The following is a 12,767-nucleotide window of genomic DNA, read 5'->3' on the forward strand; positions in this document are numbered from 1 at the left end:
TACAAAAAGTCTTTATTTGCCAAAAAAACAACCCGAAATGGGAGAATTTTACGTAGAAAGGGCCCCGAGGAGGGGGAAGGCACTGGTGGCTGGGGCAGGAGCCCCATGGGGGGGGACACAGGGAGGTCTGGGGGGGGGCTGGGGCTGGTAGGACGGACAGGGGGACCCCGGGACAGATGTGGGGACCCCAGGATGGATGTGATGGCCACGGGATGAACATAGGGACTGCAGGATGGATATGGGGCCTGTAGGATGGATATAGGGCCGTCAGGATGGATGTGGGGCCTGTCGGATGGATGTGAGGGCCATGGGGTGGACATGGAGGCTGTAGGATGGAGGTGAGGGTTGTGGGATGGACGTGGGGGCTGTGGGATGGACATGGGGCCTGTAGGATGGACATGAGGACTGCAGGATGGATGTGGGGCCTGTAGGATGGATGTGGGGGCTGCAGGACGGAGGTGAGGGCCGCAGAATGGACATGGGGACTGTAGGATGGGCGTGGGGGCTGCAGGACAGACATGAGGACCGCAGGACGGACCTAGGGCCCGCAGGACGGACGTGGGCACTTCAGGACAGCCCCACTGCGCCGTGGGCCACCCCCTGCTGGACTCCCCAGCCCCTCGGGGCACCGGGACCGGCCTAGAGGCGCACGCGGCCGGCCACGATGTCCTCCCAGAGCGCGGGGCCGAGGGGCACGTAGGCCCGGGCGGCCTCGTCCAGCAGGAACAGGGGGTCGGGGACGCGTGCCGGGTCGAAGCCCTCCTGCGCCAGGCGCACCTTCTGCTGCTTGAAGGTCGCCGTCATCTCCAGGCGCTCCTGGCGCGGCGACACGGAGGTGCTGGGCCCCCTCCCCTCCCCGCTGTCCCCCCCTTGTCCCCGTGTGTCCCCCTCCCCGTTACCTGCAGCCGGAGGAAGCGAGGGTAAGCATATGGGGGCAGCAGCTCGGCCACGTGCTGGTAGAGCCCGGCACCATCCAGCTGGCAGCCGGGACGCAGCACCAGCGCCGCCATCCCGGCACGGCCCTCGTGGCCTGGGGGGCGAGGGGCAGAGCTGGGGGGCACCGCTGGGCGATGGGGTGGGGTGGGGTTGGGCAGCGGGGTGGCTTTGGGGGGCAGCGCTACCTGGCACGCTGACACCGTAGACGGTGACTTCTTGCAGCGCCTCGTGGGCCGCCAGGGCTTCCGCCACCTCCGTGGTGGCCACGTTCTCACCTTTCCACCTGGGGAGGGGGGGTTGGAAGGGGGCTGAGCACCCCAGCGTGATGGGGGGGATGCTCTGAGGGGGGGTTGCAGGGTCCCCGTGGGGCGGAGAGGGGGTGGGGGCCGCGCGCTCAGCACCACCTGTACGTGTCGCCGGTGCGGTCGCGGAAGCGGACAAACTGGGCCGCATCCTGCTCCACCAGGTCGCCGGTGCTGAAGTAAGTGTCGCCCTCGGCGAAGACCCCGCGCAGCAGCTTCTGCTCCGACAGCTCCTGGCTGCCGGCGTAGCCCAGGAAAGGGGTCCGGGGGGTCACCGGGGCGATCAGCAGCCCCGTCTCGCCTGCGGGGATGGGGGCTGTGTGAGGGGGATGGCCCTGGGACCCCCAACTTCCCTGGGATCCCCAAATTCCCTGGGACCCCCAGCTCCGTCCCCGGCCCCCCGACTCACCCGTCCCCACGCGGATGCAGCGCCCGGCCTTGTCCCGCACCGGGGCTCCCTCGGCCACGTCGTAGCGCACGATCTCGAAGGGCGAGAAGAGCTGGGGAGGGCGGCATCAGGATGCTGGGACGGGGACAGGGACAAGGAATTCCCCATCCCAGCCCCTGTCCCCGTCCCCCTAATGCCCCCAGCACCTTGTAGATGAAGCTGCTGCGCCCCACGGCCCCCGGCGTGCCGGTGTAGTTGAAGAGGGTGACGTTGCCCTCGGTCAGCCCGTAGGTCTCCACGATGCGGATGGCCCCGAAGCGCTCCAGGAAGCGCCGCCAGACATCAGGGCGCAGCCCGCTGCCCACCGCCAGCCGCAGCCCATGCTGCCGCTCCCCGGGGCGCTGCAGGAGGCAGGGTCAGCACTGGGGGGGGGGGCTCCGGAACCCCTCCTGGTCCTGCCTCCCCCCCCCAGGTCCCCCCCAGACCTGGGGCTGGTTGACCAGGTAGCGGCAGAGCTCCCCGATGTACTGGAAGACGGTGACGCCCTCGGCGCGGCAATCGTCCCAGAACTGGCTGGCCGAGAACTTCTCCTTCAGCACGCACGTGGCCCCTGCACAAAGAGGAGGAATCAGCCCCCCCTTGTCTCCCCCCCCTCCAGATGCCACCCGGGGGGCCCCCAGCGCCGCTCACCCACCGATGCCGATGCAGCCGACGATGCCCAGCAGCGACCCGGCCATGTGGTAGAGCGGCAGCGCCAGGTACACCACGTCGCGGCTGGAGGCGCCCACCAGCTCGTAGAAGCTCAGGCACATGATGGACTTGAGGTGGGAGATGCGGGCGGCCTTGGGGAGACCTGGTGGGGAAAGGGGGGAGGATGCTGCTGAGCCCCCCCTGCGCCCCGGGCCCTGTTCCCTGCGGTGTCCCCGTCCCGTCAGCGCCGTCCCCACCGGTGGTGCCCGAGGTGAAGATGTAGAGGCAGGTGTCGTTCATGTCCTCGGGCTGCCACACGTCCTCGGGCTCCAGCTCCTCCGAGGCCTCATCCAGCAGCTCCTGCAGGGCCACCACGCCGGGGGGGTACGGCCCCGCACCCAGCACCCACACCACGATGCCGTCCTCCTGCAGGCTGGGCAGGATCGGCTCCACCATAGGAAACAGGTCTGGGGAGGGGGGCGTGGGATGGGGTGGGGGCAGGCCCTGGGCATGGCTCCAGTCCCCCCCCACACCCCCAAGCCTGTCCTGGTGGGGCAGAAGCTGGGGACCCACACCTGGCCTCCCCCCTCCCAGCCAGGGCACCCCAAGCCCTGGTTTTGCCACAGGGCAAGGGGATGGGGCACATGGCTGGGACGCTCCTGGGCACCCCCAGCTCCCTGACCTCGCATCACCCCCATGCTGGAGACACCCCAGTGACCCCCCCAGCACCGCCCTGTGTCCCACCCCATCCCGGGTGGCCATCCTGGGCTCGGTACCACTGCGCCCACCGTGGCCCCATCACCAGAACCCCCAAGGTACCCAGGTACCTCCAGTACCCCAACCCCTGGTGCCCCCGGTACCCTGGCACCCCTCATCCCTCTGCTGCCTCAGTTGCCTTGTCGGTACCCTTGGGATCCCAGTGCCCCCACCCACCATGCCCCTGGTACCCCAGTATGACCCCTTGGTACCCCCATCCCTGGAACCCCCTATACCTCCATCCCAGTACTCCCAGTGTCCCCATCTCCTAAACACCCCCACTGCCTTTATCTCTGGTATCCTGGTGCCACACTGGTACCTCAGTATCCCAGTACCCCTGGTGCTCCCTCCCCCAGTAATCCCAGTATCCTGGTTCCCCCAGTCCTCTTGGTACCCTGGATGCCCCCACCTCTTGGTGCCCCTTCTCCCAGTACTCCCAGCCTCCCGGTGCTCCCATCCCATAGGTACCCCTGGTGCCCTTAGCTCTGGTACCCAGGTGCTCCCAGTGCCCCCATCCCTTGGATCCCCCCAGTCCCCAGTACTCTCAGTATCCCAGTGCCCCATTGTCTGGTCCCCCCAGTGCCACCATCCCTTGGTGCCCCCGGTCCCCCTGGTTCCCCCTGGCGCTCCCATCCCCAGTACTCCCAGTATCCCAGTGCCCCATTACCCGGTGTCCCCAGTGCCCCCATCCCTTGGTGCCCCCAGTCCCCCCATCCCCAGTACTCCCAGTATCCTGGTGCCCCATTACCCGGTGCCCCCAGCCCCATCACCCCAGTACTCCCATACCCCAGTGCCCATCCCCTGGCCCCCTGGAGCCCCCATCCCTTTCTCCCCCCGCCCCCCCTGCTCCCCGCTGTCCCCCCCCCGAGTCCTCCCAGCATCCCAGCGCCCCCCCCTCGGTCCCCCCAGCATCCCGTTGCCCCCCCCCCAGCTCCTCACCGTGCGCCACCAGCAGCGCCCTGGCCCCGCAGGCGCGCAGGCAGTGTCGGAGCGCCTTGGGGCGCAGCGCCGTGCCCAGGAAGGCGGCCCGGGCCCCCAGCGCCGCCAGCCCGAGCCAACCCCAGACGAAGCCGGGCTCGTTCCCCGCCAGCAGCCCCACGGCCACGCCGGGCCCCAGCTCCCCGCCGCCCCCCGCCAGCGGCCGCCCCCGCAGCGCGTTCGCCACCCGCGCCACCGCCGCCGCCGCCCGCCCGTAGGGCACGGGCCCGGCCGCCGCCCGCAGGAACGGCCGCGACGGGGCCGCCCGCGCCGCCCGCAGGAACCGAGCCGCGAGGCTGCCCCCGCCGCCGCCGGACCCCCCCGGACCCCCCCCAGCCGCCGCCACCGCCCGCCGCCGGCACCGAGCCGCCCGCGCCACGAAGGCGGCGTCCGCCCAGAGCCGCGGCCACAGCAGCCGCTGCAGCAGCGCCAGCGCCGCCAGCCCCGCCAGCAGCAGCGCCACCAGCGCCATGGCCGCGACCCCCGGACCCCCCCCCCCCCCACCCTCACCCGCCCCCTCCGCCGCCACCGACAGCCCCGGCAGGAGCCGCCCCCGGGAGGAGCCGCCCCCGCCCCCGCCCCCGCCCCGGGGCTGGCCCCGCCGTGGAACGCCCCCCCCCAGCCCGGTCCAACCCCCCCCATCATGCTTGCCCCCCCCCATCCTGCTTGCGCCCCCCCATTTCGTCCCTGGCCTTCTTCCCCCCGCCGTGCCCTCCTCCTCCTCCTCCTCCTCCCCACGCCCCCCCCATTCCAGCCCCGTGCCCCCCACCACGGCCCCAACCCCCCCATTCCACCCCTGTGCCCTTCCCCAATCCCCCCCCCCCACTATTCCACAGCCCCCCCACGTCCCCAACATCCTCCCCACGCCCCCCCCCCTTCCACCCCCGTCCCCCCCCACGGCCCCAGCCCCCCCATTTCATCCCTGTGCCCTTCCCCACAGCCCCCCCATCGCATCACCCTTCTCCTCATCCTCCTCCCCACGCCCCCCCCATTCCATCCGTCCCCCTCCCCATGCCCCCCCCTCACAGCCGCAGCCCCCCCATTTCACCCCAATCCCCCCCCAGCCTCCCCCTTCTGCTCCTGGCCCCTTTCCACCCCCGTGGCTCAGGGGCTGGGGGGGGGCAGCAGCACCGCGGCCCCCTTGCACTGGGGGGGGGGGGGGCTGCTGCCATGGGATGGGGTCGCGGGGGGGGGCTCAGCACCACGGAGCCCTCCAGGAGCCGCGGCACAAAGCGGGAGCGCCGGGTACAAAACAGTGGAAGAGTTTTTATTTTTTATTTTTTTTTTAAAAACACTTAAAAATCGCTAATAGCTCTGGGGGTGAAAATGGAAAGCGGCCCCCCCCTCGTGCTGGCGATGAGCTCCAGCCTGGGTGGCACCACGGAGCCGAGCCCCCCCCCAGCAGCTCCGTGCCCCGGGGGGGGGGAGCGCCCCTGCGCCCTCGGCCCCTCCGTCCCCCTCCCCGAAGCATCCCGGCGCAGGCAGCTGGTTCGCACCCTTTATTTACATTTTTTATATGAAAATAGGAGGCTGGGGATGGACAGCCGGGGGCTGCCTGCCCCGAGGCCCCTGCTAGGGCAGGGGGGGGGCTCGGCCCCGCTGCGGCCCCTCCTTGGGGACCCCCATCCGCTGCTCGAGCCAGGCAGGGGTCGGGGCCAGGTCCTGCGGTCTGGGGGCGACGCGCTCCAGCCCCGGCCGCCGCCGTTACCGAAGTCGAGTGAGGAGGGTTGGCGTGGAAGCACAGCGCCCGCGGTGGGGGCCGGGGGGGCCCCCCCGTCCCCAGGGGCTCCGAGGCTGGCGGAGGGGATGCGGAGAGAGCGGGCGAGGGGCCGCGCGCTCTGCTTTCCGTCCTGGCGATGGCTTTTTGTCCGAGAGCGGCCGCGGGGCTGCGCCCTCAGTCACTGTCCGAGCCCACGGCCGAGGAGCCTTTTCTTTTCCTTTTGGTGGGTTTGGGCTTGGTGTCTTCTTCCTCCTGTGCGGGGGGAGAGGAGGAAGTGGTGGTCACGACCATGGGAAGGGTCCCTGGCAGACGCAGCCCCCCCCCGGCCCTCCACTTACCGAGGCGCTGCTGGAGGCCGATTCCTCCTCGTTGTTGGCCGGCTGGGCGGCGTTCTTGCGGCTGCGGGGGCTGGAGAGGGTGGCTTTTCGGCGGCTCTTTGGGGGTTTGGTGGAGGAGTCTTCATACTCCTCGGCCAGGGAGAAGAGGTCGCTGAACCTGGAAGGAAACGGGGAGGGGGTCAGGCGCTGCCCCAGGGCAGGCGTGGGCACCGGGACGGGCGCCGCCGACTTACTTCATCTTGTGGGCTTCGTCGCAGCTGGCCTGGACGTGCTGCAGGGCCTGCAGGATGGGGGTTTGGCTGAAAACTGTCAAGGAAACAGAAAAAGGGGAGTCAGGGACCTGACAGCAGGAGCCGGGTCAACCCCCCAGGGCAGGTTTTCGGCTCCCCAGGTGGGTGCTGAGGGTTTTGTGAGCCAAGCGGGGGGGGGTCTCAGCATCCTGGAGCATCCCAGTCCCCATCTGGGATCTGCACGTGCCCCGAGGTGATGGGGACGGGCGGCGGTACCTACAGTTCTGTTTGGTGTTGGTCAGGTTGAGGCGGAGGTTGTCCAGGTGCTCCAGGATCTGCTCCAGGGTGAGCTGGGCCAGTTTGCTGCTGGAACTGCGCAGGCTGGGGGCAGAGCGGGAGCGCAGTTGGTCCTGGGGGGCGCAGGAGCCACGGACCCGCTCCTCCTGCACACCCCAACCCCATCCCTGCTCTGTCCCCCCAAGCCGGGCTGCAGGAGCTGTTTGAGCTGGTGCAGTGCTTGAGGGAAGACCGAGAATCCCCAAATCCCCAAGGAGATGCAGGGCATGGTGCTGGCAGAGCGAACGGGGCTGTCCTTCAAGGCATGGGGTGTGGGGACCGGCACCCATAACAGGGGTGATTCTGCCCTGATCCTGCAGGTGCAGAGCAGTGCAGGGCTCTCCTGCCCCAGCACATGAGGGATCCTGCAGCCTGTCTGCTCTGGGAGTAAGGGGATGAATCCTGCTCAGGGTGCTCGCCACCTCCTCCCTGGGGGCTCTGCGGAGCACTGAGCGCCCTGTGTGCAGCCCCAGGACACGGTGCGGTGCCAGCACCGGGCGTTACCAGCCTCAGCTGGCTGCCGGTTAATTAGCAGGGATTAGACCTGGCTTCAGCCCGGATCCTGGAACAGAAACGCCGGGAAAAGAGCCGCGTTGTTCCACTGCAGAGGACGGCTAATTAACGGGGAGGAGGAGAAGGGAACCGATGGACGAGCTGACTTCCCCAGCAGCCTCGCAGGAGATGTGGGGGACCCCGCGGTGCCAGCGGGACGGACGCTGTCCTGGTGCCGGCTGCCAGCGGTCCTTGGGGACATGCAGCCCTCGCGGTGCTGCTCTGCTTCCCCAGGACACTAGGTGTCCTTCCTACTCCAGCAAAAGGCTGCCCGGCCCCGGCCTGGCAGCCCGCTGAGCACCAGCACCGGGGGGCTGCAGGAGGAGACCCCGGCACCGAGGGGCTGCGGCACGGCCGGTGGTGCGCACGCTGCTGCGGAGGGGCACGGAGCAGCGAAGGGAGCAGCAGGTGCTGGTGGCCGCTGCCGGGCACCGTGCGGGCTGTGCCTGCGGGAGAGGCTGCCTCTGGGTTTGGTGTTTGCTTTTGAGGCTGGATGAAAGGCTGGGAAAGCGCCTGGGGAGCAGAGCGGAGCAGAGCGGAGGAGAGCGAGGTCCTGCGGGCTCCAGCTTCGCCCGGCTGCCTCCTCCAGCCCCCCTGTGCCAAAAGGCTCTGTGACCCTGGCCACCCCAACGGCTGCAGTGTCCCAGGAGAGACGAAGCACGCCTGGTCGGCCACATCTGGGAGATCTGCACCCAAAAATGCTCCAGAAACATCACGCTGCTTGGCAAGCGGGCACAGCGGGGCCGAGGGGAGGCCGCGGACGCAGCAGGGGAGCACCAAGGCTTGGCACCGCACGCACCAACAACTGAAATGGAAGCTCTTCCCCCAAACAACTTGGGGAACAGACTCACAACAAAAGGGTCTTCCTGGTGGGATGTCAGCTCGGGAGCAGAGCCGCTCACTCAGGGCTCTGCCCGTGTGTGGGTGGGCAGCGGCACCGCCCTGGCCCAAAGGGGGGTGGGCTGGCGTGCCTGGGTGATGTCCCGCGGGACCCCTCAGCATCCCGGCCCCGCAGAGCCCCCTGCTGCTGCCCTCACCTTTGGCGTTTCCGCGGCAGGCTGTTGTTCTTGATGAGCAGCGACTTGATGTGCTCGGCCAGCAGGTCGTCGTGTTTGATGCACCAGTGCCGCAGGATGCTCGTGGTGAACTGGTCGTCGGGGTGGCACGGCCGGCTCAGCACCATCTTCACCATCTCCTCGCTGGGCCTGCAGCGAAATGGGGAGGGGGAGGGAAGAGGCCAGGTGGGTGCCCTCGGCTCCAGCCTTGGCACCTCCGTCCTGGGTCCCAGGTCCCAGGGGAGGCCAGCGGCACCCTGAGGCTGCTGCTAAAGGACCCTCCCGAGAGCAGCCGGCAGCGAGCTCCTGGCCCTGGCTCCTTGTTCCCCATGGGAAACCACGCGGTGCTGCTGCGTGTGCGAGGCTGGAGCTCGCCTCTGCCATCGCTGGTGTTTCACTCACGCAGTTTGGAGCTCGGAGTAGATGACCCAGCCCCACGCACTGCATCAATGAAAACAAATCAAGTGCTCTCCGCTCCGAGTGGCGGGACGTGGCCCCCCCTGAGAGGCAGGTGACTGCCTGTCCCTTGTCAAGTATGGGGCTGCAGGGCACGCAGGGTGGCAGGCAAACAGCGCTGGGGCTCAGCAGGCTGCGAGCTCACCCTCGACAAACGTCGCAGCAGGGAGCTGCAGCCTTTGGAAAGCCGCCACCACAGGGCCACACGTGGCACCCTGCTCTGTCCCTGAGAGGATCCAGGGCGAGGACCTGCACGTGGGCTCTCCCAAGAAGGAGCTGGGAACCCCTCAGTGCCAGCAAGAAGGGCTTTTCCCCTTTGCTGTTGCAAGGAGGGGGTGGCATCTCCTTGTCCCCATCACACCAACGCTGCTCGGTTAAGCCCCCAGCTTGCTGGGGGGCAGCCCTGCCACCTTTCTGCCCCCAGAGGCTCCGCAGATCAGCGCTGAGCACGCAGCAGCACTTACTTCTCTCGCCTCAGCTGCAGCAGCAGGCAGGACAACGCCTCGGGGTGCTCTGCAAGGGAAGCACACACAGCCTCAGCACCGCACAGCCTCAGCACCGCGGTGCGGGGCCGCGGTGACCCAGCGCCGCACCTCGCCCGCCCCGGGGGTGGCTCACCTTTGTACTTGAGGTGCTGCAGGATGGGGATGATGGTCTCCAGGGGGATGCTGTGTGCCAGGAAGAGCTGCCAGGTGCAGTACTGCTCGAAGGTCTCCCAGTCCAGGCTTTGAACTAGGGGCAAGCGCAGGGAGGTGAAGGGGAGCTGCAGGGTGCTCGGAGGACAGACTGGGACCTGCCAGAGCCACCCCACACAGCTCTGCTGGCCCCTCTGTGAGGTCCTCCAGGGACATCGCTGTGTCCCGGACACGTTACCCCCATTCCTCCAGCCCAGAGCAGGGCACTGAGGAGGGCAGGGCACTCCTTGGGGTGAAATCCCAGCGGGTATGCTGGGGAGGGCAGGATTTGAGCTGTGCTGGGGCAGCTGCACCACCAGCACCGTGCCACGGATGCTCAGGTCCCAAGAACCCCGCAGTTGGCACCAGCAGCAGCTCTGCCAGCTGAGGCACGGGCAGCAGGATGGCAGAGTCACTACCGCAGCTGCTCAGGGCTCAGAGGAAGAGAATTAACGAGGCTCTGTAATTAATGGGCTTAGTCTGCTGCTCGCAGCTTGTGTAACAGCAAAGCTGGATCTGGGCAGCTGTCGGATCGAGGCGCCGGGGGATCTCTCGGGGTGTTTGCCGCCTCCTGTGCGGGACTGCCCCAGCCCGGAGTGCCTTGGTCATGGCTGGCAGGGACCAGGGGGCCACAGGGCACACGCAGGCACAGCATGGCACTGGCTGGAGGCTTTGAGGGGCATCTCTGCTGTAGGCAGCTGGTGCCTGGCAAGGCAAGGAACGCTGCTCGGGAGGTCGTGGGCACAATGCTGTCACACTGCGATGCTGCAGGACCGAGCAGGACGCGGTCACAGCCCCGGAGAGCCAGCAGCTGGGAGCAGGGGGTGAGGCTGTGTGGCCGGGGGGGATTTCGGGGCTCTCCTCTCTGCTTTCTCTCGGCCCAGGCGGGCTGCAGAGCCCCGGATTAGGCTTTGCCTGGCACTGCAAAGAGCCAGGGCTCCTAAAGCCGTCACGCAGCCAGCTTGGTAAAACCCATTAGAGCTCACAGCTTGGATCGCGCGGCTCAATCTCACAATCGGGTTTAGGGCAGTGATCCTTTAAGCAGTGGCAATAACACCACGAGGAAATCCAGACCTCGGCGTAACAGGGCCAGCAAGAACCACTCTTGGTTGCAGAAAGGGCAAAGCCATAGCAAAGATTTTGCAGGGACTGGCCCTCTTGGGCTCTCTCTGCAAAGCCCAGTGGGGACAGGAAGGTTTGGGGATGCCCAGGTCCCCGTTTCACCCCTGCCCTGGTGCCTGCCCCGGTGGCTACTCACTGAGGATGTTCAGCACCGAGTCTTTCCGAAACATGACGAGGTTCCCCATCATCACGTGGCACACCAGCTCCTGCAACTGGGGGGCAGAGCAGAGGGGGTTAGCAGGATGCTCAGGCTCACAGGAGCCCTCTCACATGGGAACAACTGGGCCTGGAGAGCAAGCCAAGGTGTTATCAGTCCTCCAGCATCATCCCAGCGGGAGCAGGGATCCAGCAGAGCCCCGAACCCCTGCGTGCTGCAGGTGGCTCCTAAATCAGGGCCGGTTTAGGAAGCACCAAGGAGAAGCAGCTGCTGTGAGGGACCGGGGAAGTAACGAGAGGTTAATCACGCATCAATGCCCGGGCTGGGGGCGCAGGACGGGCAGCAGATCCCCATGGGCTGTCCCCCTCCTGGCACAGCCCTGCCAGCAGCGGGGACCTGCTCCGCATGCCCCCAGCGCTCCCCTCGTGGCAGCAGGTTTGTGGGGCCCCCGTGGGCTGGGTGAGGAGGCCACGCAGCCAGAGCATCGCGGGGAAACAGCTGAAGAATAACAGGAAGGAGAGAAGGAATCAGAGAAGGGAGGGGAGAGGAAACGCTACGGGCCTCTGCTGGGAAACACAAAACCTTTGCCTGCAGAGCGCGGCGGAGCCCAGGAGCGGAGGAGCAAGAGCAGGGCTGGGCTGGGGGGGTCAGGGCAGCGCGGCCCAAACCTTTCCTGCGCCCAGCTCCAGCCCCGGCCCGCCAAGCAAAACTTGCTGGCGAGGCGTTCTGGCTCCGGCACAGCTGGGAAAAGCGCGGCTGGCCAGGAATGGTGTATAAATAGGGCGAGTTACGGGGTTATCAGCAGATCACGCTCCAGACGAGCCTAGACAGCAGAAACACGCAGCACAGCATTCTTGCCGGTGCCCACCTCCCTGCCCCCAGCTTTCGCCGGGGCTATTTTTGGGTTGCTTGTGGCAGCTCGGCGTGCCCGTGGGGAAAGGCTCCTTCCAGCAGGGTCTAACGAGGGCTTGGCTTTCCACTCAGCGGGGTCTCCCACCGGGATGGGGAGCTGGGCGTGATCCAAGCCCCACTGGGCTCGCAGCACGGCAGGGACGGGCTCCCTGCATCCTCCTGCCCCCAGCAGGGCACGGCACCTCCCCAGCTGCACCAAGCACCTCCCGGCCAAGCTCCCGGAGCAGCACTGGCCATCGGGGGCATCCCAGAGCCAGAATGGGAGCATGAAGGACTTAGCAAGCAGACCCTACTGCCCCACGCCCTCCAAGGCCAGGCCATTTGGGGTTTAACCCCCCTGGGAGCAGAGGCGAGCGCTGCCACACGGGGAACGTGCTGCCCCCAGCCCCAGCTCAGGTCCTGCCTTACCTGCGCCGAGTCTATGACGGCCACGATCATGTTGAGCAGCTCGCCGCTTCGCAGGGTCTCGTCTGGGAACTGCAAGGGTGCAAAAGCAAGGCAGGACTCAGGAGAGGGCTGGAGGGAGACGCCAGCCGAGCTCTCCTATTCCCAGAGCTGCAGCAAGGCTCCTCCTCAGCGCCGGATTCGATGCGCGCATCCCTCCTCGTGCCAGAGCCAGAGCCCAGCACGTCTGTGGGATGCGGCCGGCGCTGACCAGGGCAGCGCGAGGAGCGAGGCTGCTTCAATTTTGGCTGCCAGAAGTCAGCCAGAGCACAACGGTTACAAATTCCCCATTTTTCCACATCCTCGCTGGCTGTCCCAGGCCCTCTCGTGCGTTACGCAGAGCTGCAAGCAAATCAGAAAATCAGCAGGCGGGGCAAAAGGCCAGGGAAGTTGGCGGCGGTGAGCTCCCGCTGCGCAGTCGGGATCGGGCTGTTCAGACGGGCTGCTCTCGGGACGTCCTGCCGGGCTCGTGCCGGTCACTGCACCCATGGGGGCAGCAGCCTGACCCCGTTTTGGGGTGAGGGCGTTAAAGCCAGCGCTCGAAGCACCAGGGGGATCGTGCTGCTGTGCTACGCCAGGATCCCTCTGGGGCACGCACCACGGGGCGAGACCTGCTCATGTGCAGGTTTTCCTCCCTCTCCCGGGCTGCTGCTGTGCTCCCTGCCCCACAGAAGCCCTCAGGAGCGCTCATGAGGAACGGGGCTGGACAGCCTGAAGGCCC

The 12,767-nt window shown here is 67.6% G+C and overlaps 2 protein-coding genes across 2 annotated transcripts in view; both read right to left on the reverse strand.

The window, feature by feature from the left end:
* Nucleotides 1-4,522, reverse strand: SLC27A3 (solute carrier family 27 member 3; the record flags this gene model as incomplete). Its single annotated transcript, XM_082780630.1, has 10 exons — nt 1-816; nt 900-1,030; nt 1,122-1,219; nt 1,341-1,539; nt 1,648-1,738; nt 1,833-2,027; nt 2,112-2,236; nt 2,321-2,479; nt 2,574-2,783; nt 4,012-4,522. 10 exons carry the CDS (start codon nt 4,520-4,522, stop codon nt 640-642), a joined length of 1,896 nt encoding a protein of 631 aa, XP_082636756.1. The 3' UTR covers nt 1-639.
* Nucleotides 4,523-5,302: 780 nt separating this feature from the next.
* INTS3 (integrator complex subunit 3) overlaps nt 5,303-12,767 on the reverse strand; it is a 37,904-nt gene continuing 30,439 nt past the window's right edge. Inside the window, exons 22-30 of the mRNA XM_082780631.1 lie at nt 12,011-12,079; nt 10,670-10,745; nt 9,356-9,469; nt 9,202-9,250; nt 8,264-8,431; nt 6,619-6,719; nt 6,342-6,414; nt 6,109-6,265; nt 5,303-6,022 (exon numbers count right to left, since the gene is read on the reverse strand). Of these exons, the coding sequence (XP_082636757.1) occupies nt 5,945-6,022; nt 6,109-6,265; nt 6,342-6,414; nt 6,619-6,719; nt 8,264-8,431; nt 9,202-9,250; nt 9,356-9,469; nt 10,670-10,745; nt 12,011-12,079 (885 nt within the window). The 3' untranslated portion in view covers nt 5,303-5,944. The remainder of the gene's footprint in view (nt 6,023-6,108; nt 6,266-6,341; nt 6,415-6,618; nt 6,720-8,263; nt 8,432-9,201; nt 9,251-9,355; nt 9,470-10,669; nt 10,746-12,010; nt 12,080-12,767) is intronic.

Source organism: Aythya marila (assembly GCF_965140915.1).
Source record: "Aythya marila genome assembly, chromosome: 29".
In the NCBI taxonomy this organism is placed as follows: domain Eukaryota; kingdom Metazoa; phylum Chordata; class Aves; order Anseriformes; family Anatidae; genus Aythya; species Aythya marila.